The following is a 25787-nucleotide window of genomic DNA, read 5'->3' as shown; positions in this document are numbered from 1 at the left end:
GTTTACAGAAGTAAAATGTGAAATTATTTTAATCACATTAGTCCCGTGAACACTTCTAAATAATCCCTGAAACTTCAAAAAGACAAAAATACACGTTTAAAATATATACATATATTAAAATTATATAATTAATTATAATTTGTTATCATAACCTACTTAGTACACGTATCGATTCTACTGTAAAATCCATGCCATGATATGTGATTATATGAGGATTTATTTTCAACATATTTTCTTTTATAAAACAGAATTTTTCGTTATGATCATGGATAAAATTACGTATGGTACTTGTGAGCGTGATATTTATTCCGCTCCGCGCAATAAAGATGCACTTACCTCACAAGTACCATAAATAACTATTATTTGAATAATGTATGTTATTCAAAGTTACGAAATCTCTCCACGCCGACCAAATACTATTTCGAAAATGATGAGCAAGGCTCGAAGCGCACAAAAAAAGAACACAGCTAGCGAGAGCGACAGTTATTCATTTGCCGACCACTGGCTTAGAGGAAGAGGAAACAGGAGGCAGAAAATTCAAAGTAGGAAAGTTGTGGATTTGTAAACAGAAAAAATTCCAGGAAGTATGTGGGTGTGAACAACTGGCCATAATGGATGATTATAAAGCATAAATTTATAACGGTCTTACTAATAAAAACTCTATATACAGACGTTTAACTGTCTTATACTTATACAATGAGTAGCTCGTTTATAAGTCGTGTGCAAATTCCTTACTAATAATCACTACATACGTCGTGTATAACAGTATAACTGTTACACAGCTACGTCATAGTTTCGTCTTTACTTCGTTACGAAAGTCAATAGAATATCTGAGGTTCTCTATTGCAACCGGTAGAGCGCTCTAATGTGCCGTGTTAAGAATCGATAGTACAACTGGCTCTGATCGATTACCACACTATATTTTGGTCAAAGAGTACAAGTACAAGCTACAGCAATAATTTTCTACTTATTCTGTGCTCTTTGGTGTATTCTTCTGTGATTACACGGCATCCATCATCATAAAATGACAGTCGATACGAACAACTGTTAGAGGGGCGGCCATTTTTTATCTATATACAACGCTTAAACAAGGGGTTTCGTGTGTATAACTACTGCAAAGAAATTCCCATTGTATAGTTACAGATTGTTTATACATCCATCGCTTATGCATGGTTTATTAGTAACGTTTTCTCTCTCAACGCTGCATAAGTCTCGTATAAAAACTACACACGGTTTATTAGTAAGACAGTAAGTCTATAATTTAGAATTTATAAAACCGTTATATTACCGGTTGTTCTGTATGGTTGTGAAACTTGGACTCTCACTTTGAGAGAGGAACAGAGATTAAGGGTTTTTGAGAATAAGGTGCTTAGGAAAATATTTGGGGCTAAGAGGGATGAAGTTACAGGAGAATGGAGAAAGTTACACAACAGAGAACTGCACGCATTGCATTCTTCACCAGACATAATTAGTAACATTAAATCCAGACGTTTGAGATGGGCAGGGCATGTAGCACGTATGGACGAATCCAGAAATGCATATAGAGTGTTAGTTGGGAGGCCGGAGGGAAAAAGTCCTTTAGGGAGGCCGAGACGTAGATGGGAAGATAATATTAAAATGGATTTGAGGGAGGTGAGATATGATGATAGAGAATGGATTAATTTTGCTCAGGATAGGGACCAATGGGGGGCTTATGTGAGGGCGGCAATGAACCTTAAAAGCCAGTAAGTAAGTAAGTAATTTTATAAATGTTATTCAGAACACCGATATTATATAGTGTAACTCCAGGTTGCTTTCATTATTTTGTATAATACACATATACAATAAAGCAGTCTTAGTACAAACATATGACATGCAACTAGTTTATTTGCACTGATTATGAAGATTAAAACATTACACAATATTATCTGCCAAAACTTTTAATCTCTGTACTGAACCTTTATGTTGAATCTCTTGTTTATAATGATTCTTAATCGAACTTAACCTAGAAGTTTTAACATGAAGAGCCAAAATTTATCAAAATTACTTCTATGGCGAAGTGGTGATACAATAACAATTGAGCAGCACATCAATGAGATTTTGCCTTTCTAATTTCTCTGTCGAGATAAATGGTAATACTGAAAGCATCTGGTTCGGTCAGTGCAATGTGCAATCCATTTTTTAATTCCCGGATAATGAAATCTCTGCTCCCTTTTTTGAGGAAGTCCATATCGTCAAGAATTTCCTGTCCGAGTGTGGCATTGAAAGGCTTCTTGGCTGAAAAAAAACATAAGAAAACATTACTCGTATTTGCAACAACGGTGATTTGGTGACTACTGATATCAGCTCCATTGCTTTACTTTGATGTGCATCTGAGACTGTCTAAAAATTAGAGATTTATTTAACATTCATTGTACCAGATATAGTTAATATACCCAGAATATTTTTTATCTATTTAACTACCTAGCTAGCTAGTGAGTACAAATTAAAATTATAAAACAAAAATGTTTCTAGCCACTACCATAAGAGCCAGGCTCGTGTACGGTGTGGTCTTAGACAATAATATAACATAAAATTTACAAGGACAGTTTACAAAATACAGTAACTTAATTCAAACCAATAAATAACACACAAGAGCAAAAAAAGAGAGTAAAACACATTTAATATAAATTGACAATCAGACAGAAGCCAGTGATATTCAATAAAAACATCAATGTAGTCGATAGAAATAAAGGATAAAAAAATACACACTTTTGTTAATATTATATATCATGATTAATTTTTAAAATTCCTTTTTTAAAAGCTTCAATTTTAAATTATTTCAAATTTGGAAAATAGTTTGTAATTTTATTAGAAAGTCTTGTGCCGAAACTAGCACCATGTTTAAGAGCTGCACTTGTATGACATTTGGCTCAATTAATGGAACAGTGGACTTTTGTCTTCGAGTACGGTATTCATGTCGATTAGATTTATGTTTTATTTGTTTTCTGCGGTAGTAAGTTAGTAAACTATATTTATAAATTTCTTCAATAGTTAATACTTTAAAATCTATGTACATTAAATTTGTTGGGCAATCCATGTTTTTGGTTAGACAAATTTTTATTAATCTTCTGTGTAATAAAATTAATGGATTAAGTGCAGATGATGCAACTCCACCCCAATTTATTATATTATATTGTATTAATGATTGTACTAAAGCTAAAAATATTATTCCCAATGCCTCCTTAGTGATAAAATTTCGAAGTACTATGAATTTATAAATTGTCTTTATTATACTTGTACACAAAAAATCAATTTGTTTATCCCAACGTAAATGCTAATCTATAATAATTCCTAAATATTTAACTTGTGTGGAAGTTGTTAGATGTGGGCAATTACAATAATTATTTGTTAATTCATTACATGAAATATTATGTATTACGAAGTGAAAATTATTCATAGGTGAAGGTAAAGTCATTACAACATTAAAACTAGAAAATACTGTTTTATAACCGAGAATGTAGCAACTTGAGACCACCATTCACGTTGAGATTTGTATCGATATTACATTAGAGATCTACATCGAGTATCAAGTGTTACATAAGCACTGAGACGGATATTTTAGGCATCGGCGCGAAAACGAAAATCTACCCGTGCTTATGGCTGTTGCAATAGAATTGTCGGAAGTTTTAAAGAAAGAAAAAAAGGCGCCAGAAAATAACATGGGCGAAGAAATGTTACGCGAGAGAAATGGGTATACAGTTTTTATTTTACTTCGAGACATAAAAGTCAACGAATCAAATGATTTCAAGAGCTGTTTGCAAATGGATGTCACATTCTTTACGAAGTTATTGGAAATAATGAGACAGAAAGAAAAATATTAGAAAACACAACAATCTCTCTCGTGAGAGAGACAGTAAGTGCTGAGGAGAGACTGAGTGTGTCTTTGAGATACTTGGTTAACGCAAATTCAATAGCTACGAAGACTTAAAATCCTCTATAGGCATAAATACAGTAGCTACGAAGAATTAAAATCCTCTATAATCATAAATACCCACAGTAGGCTATACATCATCAGAAGATGCACCATTCTTCAATAATGTTGCAAATAATTCAGTCCTCTTCGGAAAGTACAACGAAAATTATATTTTTTGTAACAAAATTACGATCTGTACTGCGATGTGTAACTTTGCACTTGTCAACCAGATTTTCTATTGTCATTTCTCTAAGTTATTAATTTAAGTAGTCTCTCGACTTCTAAGTCCACAAACATGGATACAACTATACACATATTTAAAAACTCTTTTCAAAACCCCCGATCTGCAGACATTGCTCAAATCGGTAGCGTGCTATAAGATGTATGTTGAAACAAGTAAATAGACAGTTTTTGCACCCTCAACGTACGCTAAACGATAACGCTACGTTGACATCAGTAATGACGTATTTGGTGATGTATGTTGACGTTAGTAAATCTTCCGAAAGAATCATTATACGATGTTTCTCGCTCCTTTAACATTTATCATGTCGTAGCCCTATGATAGTAAATCAATCGCGCTGTAATATTTTAGTTGGTAGCTCAATGTATAAGGAAGGTATTGAAAAAAATTCGAAATGAAAATCTTTTTTGGAAAGTAAGAAAAAATACTAACTTCGATGTGATCTGTTGAGAACAGACATTTACACTTTCAAAAGTTAATAAGCGGTAAACTTTTTTGTTTTGCAAGTTAGATGGGGGTTCAAAGCGAGGGAAATGTTGAGAAAGATTTAAAATTACTTTTAAAAGTGGTCGCTACTAAAAATCTTTATTGGTTTCCGAGTTACGGCGAGTTAAACAAATGATCGTTTTCGTTTGCCGGGGCATTCACCATCTACCTGTTTATACTTTTCTGAGCATTCTTGTACTTCGGCCTGAATAATTTATCCATCTTCAGCTCTTCTAAGTAGATTAATATCATCCAAAATGGTAAATCTCAAACGATATCTCATGTTTTAACACAGAATTAGGCCTATGGTAAACTTTATTCACGTTCACGTTATCCGGCTAGAGAGAGCGGGTCCACTATTGAAATAACGTGAGGTAATGGCTCTGATTGGTTCTTACATCAATGACGACAATATTGCGCTAACGTTTAGCGTACGGCGAAAACTCTCTAATATTGATCTGATGTACGTGCCCGGAATCGCAGTTTGTCAACAGTGATACAGGCGACGCTGTCAGCTGATATCCCTGATCATATCACATTGCTATTCCCTTGTTAAATACGGTAACATGTGAAAGAGAACAACCACCAGGATCGCCACTGTCGATTGGCAACAGCCGCTAGTTGTAAGTTCAGTTGCTCCATGCAATTAAAATGAGACTTATAACATGACTTCTTTTACAGTCACTGGCAGCATAGTGAAGTTGATAAAAGTTGTTGCCTTCAAAGCTCATAAGGCTGATCGATCTGTAATGAAAATAATTATGTGATCTGGGCCAATGACGTTATACAGTTACTTACCGACCTGGGTTGATACTGATACACCGATACACAGACGTGCTGTGACAGTCAAATAAACGTTGCGATTAGTATCGCGATACCGATACTCGTAACATGTATCGATATATCTCAATGTGTATGGGGACATTACTGTTTAATTTCACTTATATTAGTAGATTCGGAATGTGCATGTTTAAAAATATCTATTGGATCACAATTTCTGATTGTAACTTGGAATATTCTTTCAACACAAAGACAAAATATAGTTTATTCCTTACTTAGTCGCATGACATTCATTACATTTATTGTATCCTTATTTAAGTTTACGACATTTCAATTCTTGTGAACGTAACTTTCGAGCCAATGTTCTCCATTATTCATAATCTAGCTTTATTAAGTTATCCGAGGGTATTAAGGCCCAGCATGTTATAAAGCCCACTACCTAGTTTTGCCATTAGTTATGCACTTTTGCAAAAGAGAGCAACAGCTCCTAAGACCTATTTCTTCTTGCATTCGAGTGAGGTATAAAGAAATTAGATTCTCGTTTTTGTTTGTAGCTGACTGGTGGCAACAAGTTATGTGTGATTATTTCGGCTTTCATTACAAAATTTTGAAAAATTTAAGTTGATATATTTAATCCGTTACCTGTGTGTTATTTTAATGTAATATTAAATGCACGTTATTGTGTAAAAAATTAAGATATTTGAGGCTACCGTGAAACTTTCGCTAATGAGCATATGAGCACTCCATAAATTAAAATTGGCGCGAAGTAACAGAGCAGAAAATAAGGTCCTTGAAATAAATACGCCACAAGTTGATAGAAGTCTCTGAACTATAAAGTTCAAACTCTGAAGCACAATCTTTTTTGCAAGAAATGAAACAAAATAAAGACTGAAAATTCCTAAAGCAGAAAGAGCACTGGATGAACCATCAACTTCAGGATTTGTAAACATCCAGGGGACGAGGATGTGTTCTGTCTGCGAAGAGAATTGTTGTAGATATAAGGTGGGCGCTCCTGTTATGGCCATGTTCCTGATATGGCCACCCCCCCCCCCCTATTGTGAGTTAGTTAACCAAACAATCCGCTAAATTGCAGCAGCATCCAGTGAAAGGACATCCTGGTATGTCACTTGATCGTTTTCAATCCAGTCAGGTTGAGCAATATGGCGTCAGTTGCCTGTTTTACGGTTTTCATGTGACCTCTTCTTATTTTTCTTTGGTAAGTCTCCTTTGTTTCATGCATGTTTTTCAAATACTTGTTTCATGAAAACCATCGTACTCCATTCAGTCTTTAATGTTCTGTTGATTGGTGTTATCGTTGATGGCGTATCTTTTACGAGTTGTTCATAATCAAACGATTTTCGTGAAAGCTTACCTGCTCCTGATATGGCCATATCAAATGCACCATGACCGTATCAAGTTCATTTCACTTTTATTTTTTCACCTGACAAATTTACATGCCTTATAGCTGGGATTACGCAAAAGTTTTGTATTTTAAGAAAAATAACTTTTTTTTATGGAAATACCTGTTTTGACTACACTTTTGAATTATAAAAAAGATTATTAAGTGTCATATTTATTAATTTTACACCAAAATTATTTAATTTTAGCACAACTGAAAACAATCACGATTTGTAGGACATGGAACAAGGGTGGCCATATCACATGTACATGTACCTGATATGGCCACTAGGTAGACTTTTGGAATTTGGGACTTTTTGGACAATTAAAGCTATTTTTACGGAGAAAGGAAATTGTTTTAAGAATGTCCCTTAGACTGAGAACAAGTACGAAAAAAGTGGTTTACATTTTTTTTTCAAAATGGCGGCTAGAAAAATTCTCAAACCTTAGCATGGCCATATCAGGGACACCTACCTTACGTATTATGTGTGTCTCTTGTGAATGTTGGGTGCACAATGAATGTGTAGATCTCACTGGGGAAAAAACTGAAGACTTTATATACCCAAATTGTGTTCAATACTTATATATTTTTATTGTGGGCCTTATTATCTGTCGTAGCAGGATATAAGGCCCAGTGACATGATGTTAATTTTCATTGCTCACAGCATTTATGTGTCTGTTTGAATATTTATCTGAAGTAAAATATTATAGGTTAACTATAAAAGTAAGCTATTCCATTATTTAAAAATTGCTAAACGTCTCCATTTCAAAGAAAGAACGTTTTATTCCTTAGGTGGGCCTTATTAGCCCCGGTTACCTATGACACATTCGACACACACAGTTAATGAATACTTTATCTAGTAATTAACTTAATTAAGGTTCTTCCAACTCTACATATTTACTTACGAAAGAGTTAATTATAGAAGAACCAATAAATATGTTCTCACATGTGTAATAAATTCTGTTCATTTCAAATTTCGCCCCTACCTAATCTACAAAAAATTCCGATAGCGCTTATTGTTTATAGGGCTTTCTACTAACGTTTATTACAATACTATAATACATTACTTATCGTCTTGTTAAACTGTAGACAATATTCAGATAGTCTACTATAAGATAAGACAATAATAACGAAGTGAAGAATAAAATGGGTAAGTAAAATCTGAGTACTACAAAATAGCTTCCTCCAAAACAGTTTTGTTCACTATAACTATCAAAGAATCTGACATTTATATAGAACCCTATTATGAATCGGAAGAAGTTTACTGTATCAACATTTTCGCATGAAACTTACCTTTTATGTCGTCAGCAAGGTTTTGCGATCTCTCTAATAATTCCTTCGTCTTGTCCACCAAAGCCATCTTCATACTGAGCCCTTCTTCGTACGATGGCAAGTACTTTTTAATTTTATCTGCAAATTCTTGTGCGGAACCTTCACCTCCTTAAAGAAAATTAAATTATTTTGTCCATTAATGAAGCAACAAACATGCTGCACATGTATGAATCATCTTTCCCCTTTTCGAGGTTGCGACCGATACAGAATCGGCCGTGGGCCGCCACCGAACTTGGACCCCGTGGAATGTGGTCATTGGTTGCCGGTGGTAGTGCTATGTACAATGGGCTCCCCTCTGGAGCTCATAGTGCGAGGGGCCTGGAGTTCGGGATTTCGGTGATGCCTACGCAGTAAAGTAAAGGGATTCTGTACGCTATAGGGGAGTTCGGAGGAGGACCGCAAGGGAATCTGTAGAGTGGAGGGCCTTAGAACATGCACATCATTCCATTCTGGATAGTGAAGAGCCCACCCAAGCGGTCTATATGCCTTAGAAGGGTCTAATAGAATAGAAGGATTCCCCTATTAAAATTCCATACCACCTAAAAATGCCTAAATGAATTATGAAGTCCTATACATTTCTTAAAAACTAAGTTTGTGGCTATAAAGCCACTTTTAGTGTTTTTTATATATCTAAAATGAAAATACCGGTATTAATAAATGCAAAAATGCCCAAAAAAACTACATAATGATATTTAAAATGTATAATAATAATAATAATGATAATAATAATAATAATAATAATAATAATAATAAATTATCTTACAGACAAACACTGATCTGGTAAGTTCGTTCCATATTGGTCTTAGAAGGGGAGGGAAGAAGATTTTACCTAATTCCCTGGAACAGATGTTCGTTTGGAAAAGTCCGTACTAGCATAAAAGGGATGGTAGGTAGTCCAGATTAGGCGAAAGCTTATAAATTAGTTTTCGCGTCAATGCATCTCCGTTATACAAATTTAATTTAAACAAACTTGCCCTAAAATAGGTATAACAAATATACAAGTATTAGTAAATGCGTACCATTTTCGTGAGAAGTATATTACTATCGTTGTGCTATTAAATTCTCAGAAGAGAGATTGAATATTCTAAAGCTGTCAAAGAAACAGTCTTGGCCAAAGAGGATTCAAGATTGAACTCTTTGCAGAAATTAATATTTTTTTTTGTTATCGTGCCTCTAGCAGCCACTAATAAACCAATAATTTCAGTAGATTGTAACTTATATAGGCCTATATTTAAATAATATAATATAAATAAACTGATCAATAGAATTTGATGGAATTTCAGTCTTCAGTTCAGCAGCACTCATTACCAGCACCAGTTCTTTGTACATGAATTCCACCTAAAATGGCATATTTACTAAAATTAAAATGATTAATAGTTGATTTTATAAAGTCCTAAATCTCTCTTTTTAGCAGGTATAAATCCGTGTGGAACTGACAACTCTAACCCATTATCTTCTGGCTTAGTTGCATTATGAGTGATGTGTTATTGGTATCACTTATGAATTTTCAATCTGCCTTCGGACAGTTGACTAAACTACAACAAAAGAGAAAGAAATCGTTACAATTAAAATAGAGATCAAGATGGCATATGATAACATCTGCAAAGGATTTAAATAGATGCGCAATATAAAATACGTTGTACAAAATGAATTAATATTGAATAGGCCTACTCCGCATATGATAATAGATATGCATATCAGTTAGAATTTCCATCAGAGATATTGCTCATGTTAAATAGGCTATTAAAATAGTAAAAAAAAAAAAAAAACAACAGTGTCAGGGCCTCCAACATCCCAAGTCTAGTTGTTATAATGTACACATTTAAAAAAAGGAAAAAAAAATACTGATTAAGATGCTATGCTACAAAGCCAAAGGTCGCGAGTTCGGTTTTCGATAGGTTGATGAATTTCTTTTTAAATTGACCTAATCATTCGACTACACTAACGGTCCTGGCGTCGACCCAGCCTGTAACATAAATGAGTATCAAGGAGTTTTCCTTTGAGTCAAGGTAGCAAGGATGTAAGTCTAACATCCATACTGCTTCTAACGCAGACTATTTCTTAGGGTGAAAAACTTACCCTCCCACCCTCTCGGCCACATTGTATGTAATATTTTAAAGAACTATACCCTGCAATATTTAATTCCTTTCATTTGATATATGTCTTCGAAAGAGTTTAGGCTCTCTCAGAATTTTTCGAGCATTTTCTTCTCAGTATTATTAAATACAATTTGGAGATATTTAAAAATTAACCTTTCTTAAAGATTTTGTAACTCCAACCTTCATTTGATTAAGTTGAATCACAATTTTGTTTCTTTAATGTTTCAGAAACCACATATATATTTAGCAGAATGATTATTATGTTCAAGTTAAATACATGATATATTTTGTTCCGTTGCCAATAATGGTAAGATACAGGAGTAATGTAATTTCTAGTATAGAATACTAAGAAAAGGTTTTCTTACCCGGCGGAAAAGTAGATTCGACCTGAAAAGAAAAATACAAATTTTAATGTTTGCTGTCTGTTCGTAGTTCATAACTAGGAAATCCCAGTTACATGTTTTCATATTTGTATATTTAAATCAGCAGTTCCCATTGGATATTAAGCTACTAATATTATATCATTTACTTGCGTTTTCATGACATGAATTTTGTGAAGGAAGAAATTTTGAGTAATGTAGAATTAAAATTGTAATGTATATTTTGTACTCGTGATTATTTATAGTTTGGTATTTAAAGTAAATTTAATAAATTCGTAACTCATATATAAGCCATAGTAACTAGTTTTTCAATGCTTAGAAGAAATTAAGTAGTTTAGAATGACAACTTAATTACTAAACTCACAGGAAAGTCAATTTCCTTTCAAAAAATTTTCGTAAAACACATTATTTAGGAAGCAATCTCTTTTGCACTTGACACTACGGAAAGAGAATGTAATAATAATAATAATAATAATAATAATAATAATAATAATAATAATAATAATAATAATAATAATAATAACATTGTTTATTGCCAGAAAAATGCAATGCAAAGAAATTGTAAAATAACAAAATTGTAACACTCCCCTGAAAGAGAGTGTTCTCGTGTTCAGACGAGGAATAAATAATATTACAAAAATAATTGGGTTAAGCATTTATGTTAGTGCGTTCACATTGAAATCACTATAATGTAAGTTAACTCTTTATGTCAATTTAAGATAATGAAGATGGCTCTAACTGCACAGATATTGATTATATAATAATTCAATTACAAAAATGCATTTGGACGCAAACTGTGTACTATAGCATAGGCTCTATATGAATATTCAAAGCTAATCTCCTTTTGTTTTACTTTTTTTACCTCAAACAAACGAATGATGAAGTACTTACTGCTACTTCCATCAGGCAGAAGACGACGACGAAGAAAACCAATTTCAACGCCATTGTTTGTTCCTGAAAATAAATTGTTCTTGTAGAAATCCATTTGAATCCTATAGATTAAAAATTCCCTTATCCACTTTCACCAATTAAAGGATTTTAATAGTAAATGGTGAAAAATTGGGGGAATTTTGGGACTTTTAATAAATCTTTAGCTTCAAATTTAGTGGCTTTTTGAATTCAAACTATATTAATAATTAGAATTCATTCTTAGCAAGCAATATGTGGGCATAACTCAATTCTGAACAAAATGGTCTTTAGGGGTCCTGGTATGTACTTGAAAATATGTAGGATTCGGAAGTTGGTTCTGACGAATTTCAACATGCTGTTCTAAAATGACTATAAGGTTTAGAAATATCAAAATAGCACAGGATATGACTCGAACAATGTAATTTATTGTCATGTTAACAATGTTTGAAAATGACACATTTCAAGTGAGTCTCTTGAGCCCTTCGGTATCTTATGGTTTGTTGCAAACTTATACGGAAATTATTCATGACACGTTGGTTCTGACGAGTTCGGCAGAACTGTAAAATAAAATGAGAGTAGCAACTCGACAAATGTTATTCCCAACACAAACAAGAAATTCAGTTGAACAATTAAAAGGTTTACCACCAGCAGAACATAGTCATTCGGATTTACCAACAATGTATTATTAATACAGTATAGCTTCTTGTGAAATGGCAGATACATGCAATGCACTTAAGCTCCATATATAAAGTAATTAATTTACTAAACGTTGTCTAGGCACTGCATTGACGGCCAATACACAGTGAAAAGATGGTGATCGTAAGGTGTGCTGTTTCTGAGAGTCATCTTGATGAAAGGTCGCAAATGTTACGGACATTATTCTGAAATAGACTAAACAGAGATGAATTAGGTTTCAGCAAGACAGGGCAACAGTCCATACTGCCAGAAACACTTTCCCTGGACGGTTAGTTTTTGTGTTTGATTATATCCACTGGCCGGCTCGATTCCCAGATCTTAGACCTGGTGATTATTTGGCTGTGGAGATACCTCAAAGAAATGGCATTTAAAATTAGGGCACACTGTATTCAGAATATAAAGAACAGGATGTAGATAGAAGTCCCAGGTTTATTGCAACTTATGAACAATTTTGGGGTAAGTTTGCAACAAACTATAATACACCGAAGGGGCCACTTGAAATGTGTTATTTTCAAAAACTAAGAACATGCCAATAAATTGCATTGTTATTATAAATAACTGTTTTGTAAGTTGCTAAATGGAACATAATGAAAATTCAGTGAAATTACAAAATCCTATACAATTATTACAAAACAGGGATAATTAAGAAGATAAAAGCAGAGAATATAAGTTGGAATGAATAAGTATATTGAAATTAAGAAACAGAGAAAAGAAAAAAGGGACATGAATACTAAATAGTTTTCTTAATTTTGTTCTTAAATTAATTAAAATTAAAATTACGTAGTTTGGATTTATTATCATAATAGACTTGTATAACCTTGGCCAGTAACTCTGGTTATGATTTATTCCTGTCGTTATGTTACATTTAGGTTCAGCTAAAGAACATGTCAAATTTTTTCTGGTAGGATAAACATGCAGTTCTTCTTTATAACCTATTGTTTTTACGACTTTTATAATACTACTTTAATATTGTATATTTATATATTTGTTCTTTTTGTAAAACATTAAAACCTGAATAAATTAAATTTGTTGGATAATCAATTAGCTTGATTAAGCAAATTTTAATAATCCGCTTTTGAAACAATATCAGTGGAGAAAGTGTAAATTCTGTTGTTTCTCTCCATCCGATTATACCATAAGATGACAGATTGAATCAAACCTATGTAAACATCGCAGAATATTTGCAGAGATGTAATAACAAGAATTACAAACTTATAAATTATTTTACGAAGTCTGTTAGGCCAACATAAAGAAGAAACATCTTTATCTCACGTTATATACTGGTCTAAATCTTTCTTAAGTACTTCACTTGTATACATTCCTTCAGTATTGGACATTTGCAATCATCATTAATTCAACAGCCGGCATTATGAATTGGTACATTTAATTTATCACAAGTTTTTAATAGCTGTAAACCACTCGTATTTCAGGAAAATTATATCAGAGAAGTCATAGAAATATTTAGTGAAATAAAATTGCTATCTAACCATTTCAAAATAACATTTATACCATTATTTGTATTTTCGTATAGTCCAAGTTGAACCGCTAAAATTAGAACTGTGTCGTCAGTTTATGAAAGAAGTGTGCCACTAAATTTTTCTAAATTAATATTTAACAAGACAATTCCCCTAAAATATTACCTTATGTCACGCCTAAATTTACATTTTGAATATTACTGAATTGATTATAAATTTTAGTTACCTGGGTTCTATATTAATAAAATTTAAATAAATTTATGACTATTCCATTTACACCCATGTTTTCTGATTTATTTAAAAGTATATGACATTATCAACTCTATCGAAAGCTTTTCTCAAATCAAGATAAACATATGTTTCATTCATCCAACACTTTAGCAGTCCTCCAAGTAGCATCAATGATAGCATCATCATATTAACCTAGTGAGAAAATATGCCGCGAACCTGGTTTCTTAATTTTCCGGAACTACGCAAATATAAACATAAATAAAGAAACAAATAAATAAATAAGAAAATAAATAAATACAAAACTAAAAAATAAATAAACAATGTTTACAAGCACACAAAAACATCTTTTGACTGTTTAATAATTTAAAAAATGTGTAATTTGAAAATATCTGAGACTTGTTCGCAAGAGAAACTAAGTATAGCAGGAAATGTCGTAAAATGATGTCTTTATATCTGTCGTCGATTTTCAAAAGGGGACACGTTCAAAATAACAAAGTGTTGGGAAATCGCAAAAAAAAAAAAAATATAACAGACTTAAAGAATTAAAATATTCGTGGATCCTGAATGTATTTATAACATAGTGATCTAATTAGAAATAAATATATGAACATTTCAATTTGTTAACTTAGTTATAGTTTTTGCGATTTACAACACTCTGTTATTTTGGACATGTCACCTATTGTAAATCGACGACAGATATTATTTAAACGTAACTTATTTATGGATATTTTATTTCAAATATTCCATTATTAAAAATAAGGTTAAAATTGGTTTTACATTTTGATGTCCATTAAAACATTTAAATGATACAATTACAGGTACTTATTTTAAGAATTAATTAAAAGTAATAATTTCCAGTCCACACCTGTAGAGTAACGGTCAGCGCGTCTGGCCGCGAAACCAGATGGCCCGGGTTCGAATCCCGGTCGGGGCAAGTTACCTGGTTGAGGTTTTTTCCGGGGTTTTCCCTCAACCCAATACGAGCAAATGCTGGGTAACTTTAGGTGCTGGACCCCGGACTCATTTCACCGGCATTATCACCTTCATTCCATTCAGACGCTAAATAGCCTGGATGTTGATACATCGTCGTAAAATAACCCAATAAAAAATAAATAGTTTCCAAATATAATGGACGTTAAGCTGTTATCTCAACTTTTATCTCGTAAAATATATTTCAACAAGTATTATAACCACTATATTTGAGACACAGCCAGAAACATTCAAGACTTACCAGTTTTTTTGCAGTGTACTTAAGTGTAGCTGAAAAGAAGTAACTGGTTAAAGCAATTCAAGGAACGTTTTTATAGAAACAGTTGTTTAAGCATATCTGTGACGTTCACTAAACTAATAACAGGTTATTTCAATGACCTCGGAAGGGGGTTGTAGTCACGCAATGTCACATAATATATAGCTAGTGATAATGTTAACAATGAAACCAAGAGTTAACTATATTGTTATCAGCCTATAATTGTGGGGAATTTTCCTTTAGAATGATTTTTAAGAAGAAAAGAAGTTATCTTATCAAGACACAAGAAGTGGAAAGAGACACTCAATGTCACATTCCAAAATTGTATTACACACCTCTAAAATTTAGCATTCGGTGTCACGAACATGAGTCATATTAGATTTATATATTCTTATTGTGTAGTAGACATAAGACAAATTGTATTATATACTTCTTAATTTAAATTCAGGAATCCGCCCCTGATCACGAGTTCCACTCTTTCAGGGGTGAGCTAAAGTTTTATATGTTTATATTATATTTTATGTTACAATGATTATTATCAAAATAAATAAATACAAAAAAGTAGAGACAGGATTAATCTTACTCAGGATAGGGACCGATGGCGGACTTATGTGAGGGTGGTAACGAACCTCCGGGTTCTTTAAAAGCCATAAGTAAGTATATAGGTCTACAGAGTGTCAAAAACATTCAACAATTTAAGAGGTGGTAATATTCATCAAAATAAGAAAAAAAAGTCTAATAAATATGGCCCTAAAATTAATATCTTCCGCATTATGAGTACTAGGTGACCATTTTGTATGTGAAACGTAAACAGTGACGCTGCGATCTTATGTTCTTACGCTGTGAAAAAGAGAAAAGCATTGTCTATGACTGGAATAAGAGAGCGATCTCAGTCTATGAGTAGAATAAAAGAGCGATCTACAACAGGTGACATAATAGCATCGCGCTGTGTATTAGTACAAGCAACTGCCGTTTGACAAACAGAATGGTCGGGTAATACTTATTCATCAACATCGTAGGAGATCCCCAATGTCATTTCCACTAGTAAAGGAGTAATTCAGTATTCTGACAGGTGGTAGTATTCATCAGAACAAAAAATACCAGGATAGACTGTGTCTCGCCAACTAAGCTTTGTTAGAAAATACGAGCGCAATACAGAGACCTTTCATAGTCAACGTGGAGTGTACGAAATTTTAGATTTTTTTACGTTAACTAGTTTATGAAGAAAAATTTTGGATTATCAAACATGTATTTAGATTTATTGTCTCAGAGATTTCGGAGCTATTTATAGATTTCAGAATCAGATCATTTAGCACAAAAACCTGATCGTTTGCCTATCTTTCTGGATTCGTTATATCTAGCTAGCCTAAATAACTGAACTTCTTTCTCTCTCGTTTTCTTTCTGCAGTGTTATTCTCGTGATGTCATTATTTCTCAGACTAACATAGATATTTTCCTGAATTGAAAATCGTATTTTTTTCTTTTTAGTTTTTTTAAAATTATAACTATTTCTTGTCCAAGCTCACTGTTTCGTAAGGTAATCCTCTAGAGGATTTTTATTTATTCTTGTCTGGAGCCCTTCCATCAAGGACCGCATATGAAACTACAAATTTCGAATCTAAAGACAAGACACCATTTGGCTAGATAGAGGGACAGGCGATGTAAACAATCTTCGAACGTATATTAATTGAGACATCGAAGTTGAAATGGTAAAAAATATACATTTATTTTTGTTATTTCTTCAAAGTAGGTAATATATTTCAAAATATATCAAATACTTAATATACTTGTAGATACCTCAAAATATATAAAAATATATAACTTAAATCTTCGGAATACGGACATTTTTAGTGTGATTCGCAGACATTTTTAATTTTCTCTTAGCTACTATTTATAGGTATAGAACAGTGGCCGTCAGCATTCGCTCAAATGGGTAACGGGTATGGAGTGTAACGCAATATGCACCGTCGTGCAGAAGGGAGAGAGAGAAAACATACCCGCCAGCAACCACGGATTCACGATAGTGCAGTCTCTTATCCGCTGCTAAGAAACGCTAGCCCGAGAGTGCACTGTGCTAATGACCGCTTGTATAGAATGTAATTACATATAACCCGGGCTCTAATCAAACTTCTGACAATAGGTTGTTACTCGTATGAATGATTGCCGGCGGCCAGTAGGCGAACTAAAGCATAAACACTGCGTAGCGTAGGAGATGGATCGTATCGCATAACGCAGAGTCAAAGTCTCTCTCGATATCGCCAATCATTTGTGCAACGAGTAATACGTGTATCAATATGTCGAAGACGCTTTTGCTTTTCAACGTTACGAGTCCAACATTCTAGTTTGGAATCTTAGTGCTAGCTTTCCGGAATGTGACTTCAGGAAATGATTTATCGTGTTTTTTTTGTAACTTATCGTTACTGAAGTCAACATTGATGCGGTATATCCTTGAACTAAACCGGACTTTTCATTATCATAAACAGAGAGGAAAGTGCCGGCATTTATTTTCTACTTTTATTCCATATTTTGCTACCACAGTTCTAAATTTAAAAAAAAGGCAACATTCTGTAAACTGCAGATGAAGTTTGGGTTCTGCAATCGAACAGCGAATTTTTCATTTGTTCAAAGTTCAGGTTTATCTAACTAGACATCTGCAACTGTTTACTGAAATTTAATTTCTCCAACATTTGTGAATCGGTAATTACATCATTCCAAAAGGTTGCGGACAATACATACAATACATTCCAATACATGGTTCCATAGTAAAAAATATCCAATAATCTAGGTCTAATCTAAAATCTTGTATTCTGTTTTATGTTTGATTAGTTATTTGTGTTAATTATGAATACAACCAAGTATTGTGATTCTGCAAAAGACAGATTTCGGAATTTTCGAGGAAGTAGACGTTGTCATTATCCCCGATACCGAAGAATGGTTTTGGGCATTCCGTTTGCCTGTATACACAGCAATTTCTTCAACAATCAGAGCTTGCGTATATTCAGTATCTACGATCAATCTATCCGAGAATGATAGACATGAAATATAACTTTCAATAAAGGTGAATGGGCCTCTTTTTAGAATCAAAACAGTCCATGACGATCAATTTCAAGACTCTATATTCTTTGTGATTATTTGCATTGTTTATAATAAATTAGTGACAAAATAATGACATGGACACTCAGCACTGTCTGAGAAAAGTTTATCTAAAACTATAAGCATATGTATTTATATGTATATACATATTATGTATTAAATTATTTTTGGTTCTGATTGCAAAAGTACCAATGACAATGCTATTGAGTAGGCATATGTCGAGAATGAACGGACTCTTACCGCTATCTTGTTAAGGGGATTTCATTTGCGATTAGACAGTTCAGCATTTTCTTTTTAAGATTCCATTATTTTCCTCTTCAAAACGTATTTATTCCTTCAGTGAAACGGTGTTCCCCTGGAGTGAGGCAAATGACCAATAACCCTGAACCTAGCATATACCGGGTGTCCGGCTTACTACTGAGTGTTCATTTCAAAGTGTGTCATGACGTTACTGTTGATGAGTCAGCGATTTGAAGCGAGTTTCAGCTTTTATGTCAGAGAAGTTGCCTATTAATCAAGGCGTTCAATCTGAACTTGAGAACGTGTACGGTATAACTTGAACGTCGTAGCAACAGATGGCGGTCTGTACGGTCTGTGTGCTACCATAACCTCTTTCGAACTGTGTTTTGCGCGACCAAGTCGTACGCAGGGTATTTGTTATCATCGGTTGCGTACGGCAACATTCCACAATACAAATCAAATGCTCCGAGTCCATGTTGACCGTCGAAGTTAATGGCAACAAATACGTAAGTAATCGTCTTAACCCTCTCCCCATATCCCGACAGTAAGAAAAAATTCACCTCAGTACGTGTTTCCAAACAGTTCACATTCCTGCCACTACCAGCGTTACCGTACGTATCGGTAAGTGCTTAAGTGCTCTTCAGAATGAACGCCGTAACTTTCTAGGCAACTTCTCTGTCACATAGGTAATACACCTCTGCAGAAGAGTAGGAAGATTGAATTCTCTAGGCTCATCGGCTAGCCACATGACGGCATACAGCGAGCCATGACACACTTTGAACTGAACACGCAGTATAGGTTGAACATACTCGTAATAAGACAACAAAAGAGCCATAAGAATTATATCAAATGCAACTTTTAATGAACACTGTAAACCATTATTTGTGAAAGATAAAATCATGACTGTAATAAATTTATATATTCTAGAGTTAATTTTGTATGTTAAGGACAATCTTCCAATTACTTTATCATTAAGAAATGATATTCATTCCTATGACACAAGACAAGTAAATAATTTTAATATCATAACTCGTAGACTTGCTAAATCGCAAAAAAAATTTAGTGTTAGAGTGTTAGTTGGAAGACCGGAGGAAAAAGACCTTTGAGAGGCCGAGACGTAGATGGGAGGATAATATTAAAATTCATTTAAGGGAGGTGGAATATGATTATAGAGACTGGATTAATCTTACTCAGGATGAGGGCTGATGCGAGCTTATGTGAGGGCGGCAATAAACCTCCGGGTTCCTCAAAAGCCATAAGTTAGTAAGTAAGTAAGCAAAATTCTAATCATTGTGATATCATGTACAAATCTTCTTCATTACCTCATAAGTTATTTAGAGTTCAATATGTTGATGTATAATTTGGGAGTACGCCTAGTTATACAATTATATTAAATTAAAATGAAATCGTTCGTTGTCATCTTCAAAATTTAAATTATGTAATATAATGACATAATAAAATTTACCTTTCTAGAAAGCCCTTGAAATTATCAGACTGAACTAGAAATATTAAGTAGGTCAAACTTTCATAATTTCTTGGAGAGCAATCAGTTTTTAGCCTTGGTGTTGGAATTCCCATTGTTTAAGCATTTTTACTTGTATTCCAAGATAGTTTATTATGTATTCAACCTTTCGTGCGCTTATGAACGTTATTACGAGAACAAAGAGCAAGTCAGCTTTACTTATTGCAAAATAGTAATGAGTGACACCAAAAGATTCTTGTGAAAACGTAAGTTGTTAATGCCGAGTGAGACCTAACACTGACGTTCAAAGATATCTGACCCTACTAATCGATAGTGATCGATAATTTGTTGGTGTAATTGTGGATTCTTTAGTTATTACTTCTATGAGTAGATGGCGAAGATAGTAGACAGTGTAGCCAATCGTACATAAATATACCCGCATTATAGAATTCAATTTTTCATCCCACTCTATTGATCGTAAACCAACACTGAATTTAGCTGCAAACTGCTGAGATTGTCAATTATGAGAATAATTTATGCTTAATTTATATAATCATTTTCCCTGACACATTTTTAACAGTCCCAATAACGGTGTTACCTATTAAGAACTAGCGTAACTCTTTCAAAGTTTGTCAATTTTTTATATCTTTGGTTCTGACTTATCCCGTGGTTGGAAAGTTCGCTAACACGATCGGAAAATTGTAGGTAAGATATCTGTACACTGCGGGATAAGTCAGAACCAAAGATATAATAAATTGTCAAACTTTGAAATAGTTCCGCCACTTCTCAATAGGTGGCACCATTATTGGGACCGTTAAAAAGTGTCAGGTTAAATGATTATGTAGATTAAGCATAAATTATTCTTCTAATAGACAATATCAGCGGTTTCCAGCCAAACTCAGTATTGTTTTACAATCAGTAGAGTGGGATGAAAAATTGAATTCTATAACACGGATATATTTATTTACGATTGGCAACAGTGACTATTATCTTCGCCAACTATTCATAGAAGTAATAACTAAAGAATCCACACTTACACCAACAAATTATCGATCACTATCGATTAGTAGGGTCAGATGGTTTTGAACGTCAGTATACCTGAGTTCTTCTCTGCCCATTCATCTTGCACTAAATGTTGAAAAGTACTGCCCTCTGTCGAAAGTCGAGACACGAAATTGTGGATATCCCGCGTCACTTGAGTAGAAAACTGTGTTCAGTATTTAGGAGTATTTCGAGGCTGTACTTCAGTTTTAATTTGACCACATTCTGCAGAAAGGAACCAACATTCAAAATTGCAAAAATTGAGTTAATTCTGTAGTATTATTTCTGACCTAGTACTCTATGTATGTTCTGCAAAAAAGAAACAACCTTCTTTCTCCATTTGAATGCCATTTATGGACTGATCAAGAAAACACTGACGCCAGTTTCTGAAATCTCTCTTCTGCAGAATAGAACCATGTAAGTTGGTTTCTTTCAGCAGAAATGAAAGTGAACAAATCATGTGGGTTGGTTCCTTTTAGCAGAATGAACAAAACATTGTGGGATCAGTCTTTACTAAACTTCATGGTATTGAGATATTAGGCTATGTATTTGTTGCATATTCATGTGCGAATAGCGTTTCAGAATGGCTTATTTAAACAGAGAGCATAGGCTTGTACAATTATGTACTTTATAAAGTGAAAATAAGAATGTATTTCTGTAAAGTTTTATATAATTTTTTGTGGTTTAAAATAAACATAATTATGTGGAAATTTGGTATGTATAAATAATTCACGTAAAGTGTCTATATTAATATTAAACAAATTACATAATTATTTATATAGATCTTTGTCACTAAAACAACGTTAAGATACATGGATCATATGCGAAAACCAAGAGGAAGGTGGAAAAATAAAAATGATAGGATAATGCTGGTTTTGCAGTAAAAGACTTGCCCTTAGACCAGGGCTGGGCAGCAAGAGCGGATTCTACTCTCTCACGGGGAGCCGTATAATTTCTCTTCATTCCCTTTCTTCTCCGCCAACACCGCACAGCGTTGATGCAGTAACGGATTAATATTAAGCGTCCCCGTTTAGAGACTGGTTCCGCTCCCGATGCCCAGGCCTGCCTTAGACAGAACACAAGCAATGAATGAATGAATGAATGAATGAATGAATGAATGAATGAATGAATGAATGAATGAAAGAATGAATGAATGAATGAATGAACGAACGAACGAAGGAACGAACGAAGGAACGAACGAACGAACGAATGAATGAATGACTGTCACAATATTCAAGCAATACTGCATCAGTACAAACATATGAGTTCAATCATTTCTACAGAATGCCATTTGTACTGTAGCCTATGTCATTTTGCAGAAAGGAACGAAACCACAAAAAATACATTATACATTAAACATGTAAGGTTTATGAATTCAGTATTTGGATAAAGGGTATTACAGATAATAGGAATTTGATAAATATAAGAGCCAACTGTATACATTTATTTGTGAATTTTTTATTTTCCTTTAACTTAACTCAATTTTACTCGCCTTTAGCACTGTGTGGGTTGATTCACTTACGCATAATGTGGTCCAATTTATTTCAGAAGACAAACGAAGTCCTATCGTATTGGTCATGCTTTGCACAAGCCATGATCCAAAAACTGGAAGGAATTGAGATTTTGTTTAATTCAGCACATAACCCGAACTTTACACCTTACGATTTACGTTTACTTTATTCTATGGTTCATATATTAAGTAGATTGTACTTAAATACTTTTTGTGAGGCCCATTCTGTATTAAAAAAGCTGTTTCCTCTAGATCAAAGAATGTTTACGTCTCCAATTTGAAGATGGCAAAGAGGTTTAAACTTAATGAAAACGAGCTAAGCATACAGTATGTACAGCGTTTCACGAAGATAGGAGAGCTTCTAGGCCAGTATAATGCCTTCGTTTTAAAAACATAATAAGTCACGTTAGCAATTTCTCTCAAAACAATGTCCAACTTTCCTAACATGTTGATACGTAGTCCAATCTGAAGTGAGGGAAGATTGAGCAAATTACGATAGTGAAATTGAGAAAACTGGTGACATGTGGAGTTTTGTTCTCCGTGTGAATACACAAGTTAAATTCTGCAAATCTGCAAAAAAAAAACAAAATAATACTAGCATTTGATATGTTTTGTGTACAAAAATATTGAAATAAGGATCCAAAATTTAATTTTAATTTATCTCGAAACTAATTTTTATGACTTATTTCCCTTTCCCCAAACATCATCGAATTATTACTGTAGAATATTCATACGGGCAGTTTAAAATGCCCTTATATTTAAATTTGTTAAAGGTTTGTTATACTAGATTTGTGTGTAACGTATATGTTGCTATGGTTTCTTTCCTGAACGCAAAACTTATTGTAGGCTAGTTCGTATGCCTTGTGGAAATTGTAGCGCGATCGACGATGAGAGCTGTCTCATAGGCCTATTATTCGTCCCTGAGCAATAATTATCTTACTGTCCACTCGCATCGCTACATAACATTACTCTCTCAGCCGGGGAAGATGGAGTGGGGAGTTAAGGAGTAGTTGGCAGTGACTCAATTGCCAAGGCCTGTTATAAAACAACTAATACTGAAAGATGATGTATTCATTAAATATTATTAATACTAGGCTATATAAACAGTGAATTTTTATAGCCATATAATTAAATTGCATTTCAGTTAGTGACTTATGACATTTTGTCGTCCTTGAATTTTTTTCCAGGAAGTCTTTTGACTTTACTCAGTACTAATTGAACTTAACTGGCAAAAGTCCGGCAGATAAGAACATACTTCCGTCTTTCATGTTATTTCTCTGCATGTTTACTCATTAAATTTATCTGTCAGAAATATTTTTAATAAACTACATGAAGTGCGATCACTTACCCCACTGGCAATGTGCAGATTGAAGACAAAGACTAGAATTAGCTCCTGCAAATAGTAGTAGTTCTCTTTGTCACGAAGCAGTGTGTCCATGCGTGACCTATCTCAACTTCAACGTACTATAATATCTACCAGTTAATAACTGTACGAAGCGTGCAAGTCTTTTCCAGTAATTATTTTCACCCTGAAAACATGATAAAACAATTGTTAGAATTTGTAACTTTCATGAAAACCATACTAATTCACATAATTAGACAGTATTATGTAATTCCAATATGACGTACACCTGTTCAATAGTGTGAATATTACAGTAGACATGAATTTTTGGAACAATTACAGCATCAGAAAGATGACACTTAATTCCTCATTATGAATTTTGTGCATTCTGAAACATTTATCCACTTTTGTTTTAAATATAACGAAATCGACATTTCATTAGACATGACTGATATTCAGAAATTAAATTCAAATTTCTATTTCAAAATTAAGATGTGTCACTCCTATAGGCCTAGTTCATGCCCTACAAATTATTGTAACTGTCCATGTTTAGAAGATACTTTACAGTTAAATATTAGGACGATCGATAAGTAATGGTAACAATGCTGTAAATCAGTGCTCCTAGCGGTGATCACTGAAATCTTGTACTCTGTAACAGAGCAGCGATTTTTCCATAAATATTCAATATTGAAAGTTTCCAAGAAGCCATATTTTGTAAGTACAGTAAAGAAAAAAAAACATGCAACTCATTGCTTTAGGGCATTACAAGAAGCCTGTGGGAGAGAAGTCCTACCACACTGAACTATTGCAAGTTGGGTGGAAGCGAGGCATTGGCTTTCAATCAAGAGTTGACATCCGAAGAGCTTTAGATTGATCAGTGAGAGAGATGTCCAGAAATGATACTGGAGATGGATTCTGCCGTCTTCCAAGAATTTGGAAACTTATTGTTGACATGGCAGGAGACTATATTTGAAGTACGAGTATGTAATGGCAAAAGTAACCTAAATAAATTTAGTGTGAAACAGTAACTATATTGCCATTACTTTTCGAATGCCCTATTATTTAGATATTATCATTTACTAACATATAAAATAAGATAAACATATAACTTACTTATGTAACAGGCTCCATAAAACTAGTTACAAATTTGTCATTCTCCGAAATTATTTACCCATTCATATTTTAAGAATAATATATTTAGCAATATTTGAGTGATATTCATCCATTCATAGTGTTCTGCCCAATGGCAGATCTTTCACTGCAATCCCAGCATTTTCCAATCTTTTCTATTTTCTGCCTTTCTCTTAGTCTTCGCATTTATGATTCATATAGCTTAAGGACGTCTATCATAAAGCCTATGTATATATGGTATAATTGGTTAGGGAGGAAGTAGTCTACTAAATCATTTCTTATTTCTTTGGCTTTACTTTACAAGAGAATGATTAAACTTTTTTTGCCAAAACCTGTTGATTGCACAACACATTTGATTTTTACAATATGTGTTCTTATTATTGAACAAATTTACAATTTAACTTTGTTGAGCTTTTCCTTTCATTTTCAGTAAGAAAATTAAATAGTAGACCTATATTTCATTAAATTTAAATTATTCATTATTTAAGTTTTTTGTATAAATATTCTTCCTTTTCTTTTTAACTAATTAGTGTTTTTTAATTCACTTAAAATTTTAATTACTACCAACTTAAGTTGTAGTATTATTATATTATGTAGCTGAAACTGCCCCCAGCACGAGCATTTGCACTTTTGGGTGCTTACTATACGGTGTATTCTAAATATGTATCTATAATTTCTAATTTTAATGAATTTAATTCAAAATCAATTAAATTTAGTTTCTCATCACATTCCTGTGTACACTGAGTAACTACATTCTTAC

At 33.4% G+C, this 25787-nt stretch overlaps 1 protein-coding gene across 2 annotated transcripts; it reads right to left on the bottom strand.

Annotated features, from left to right (window-relative positions):
* Positions 1 to 1848: 1848 nt before the first annotated feature.
* LOC138696717 (uncharacterized) lies at positions 1849 to 24007 on the bottom strand. Of its 2 annotated transcripts, none has more exons than XM_069822041.1 (5): positions 23903 to 24007; positions 11543 to 11605; positions 10637 to 10658; positions 8134 to 8280; positions 1849 to 2256 (listed from the first exon to the last, which is right to left on the bottom strand). In XM_069822041.1, the coding sequence occupies exons 1-5, from the start codon at positions 23990 to 23992 to the stop codon at positions 2069 to 2071; spliced, it is 510 nt and encodes a 169-aa protein (XP_069678142.1). In that variant the 5' UTR covers positions 23993 to 24007; the 3' UTR covers positions 1849 to 2068. The 2 variants fall into 2 exon arrangements, with proteins under 2 accessions (XP_069678142.1, XP_069678143.1); XM_069822042.1 differs by lacking the exon at positions 23903 to 24007 and adding an exon at positions 15194 to 15282.
* Positions 24008 to 25787: the final 1780 nt, after the last annotated feature.

This window comes from Periplaneta americana, chromosome 3 (genome assembly GCF_040183065.1).
Source record: "Periplaneta americana isolate PAMFEO1 chromosome 3, P.americana_PAMFEO1_priV1, whole genome shotgun sequence".
NCBI classification, from domain to species: Eukaryota; Metazoa; Arthropoda; class Insecta; order Blattodea; family Blattidae; genus Periplaneta; species Periplaneta americana.
The sequence above is the reverse complement of the archived record's forward strand: the minus strand, read 5'-3'. Positions and strand labels throughout refer to the sequence as shown.

Coding starts and splice junctions, on each gene's coding strand:
- LOC138696717 (XM_069822041.1), bottom strand. CDS start 23,992: ATGGACACACTGCTTCGTGACAAAGAGAACTACTACTATTTGCAGGAG. Junction 11,606..23,902: donor ATCTGCACATTGCCAGTGGG/GTAAGTGATCGC, acceptor ATTTATTTTCAG/GAACAAACAATGGCGTTGAA. Junction 8,281..10,636: donor CGAATCTACTTTTCCGCCGG/GTAAGAAAACCT, acceptor ATTTTCTTTAAG/GAGGTGAAGGTTCCGCACAA.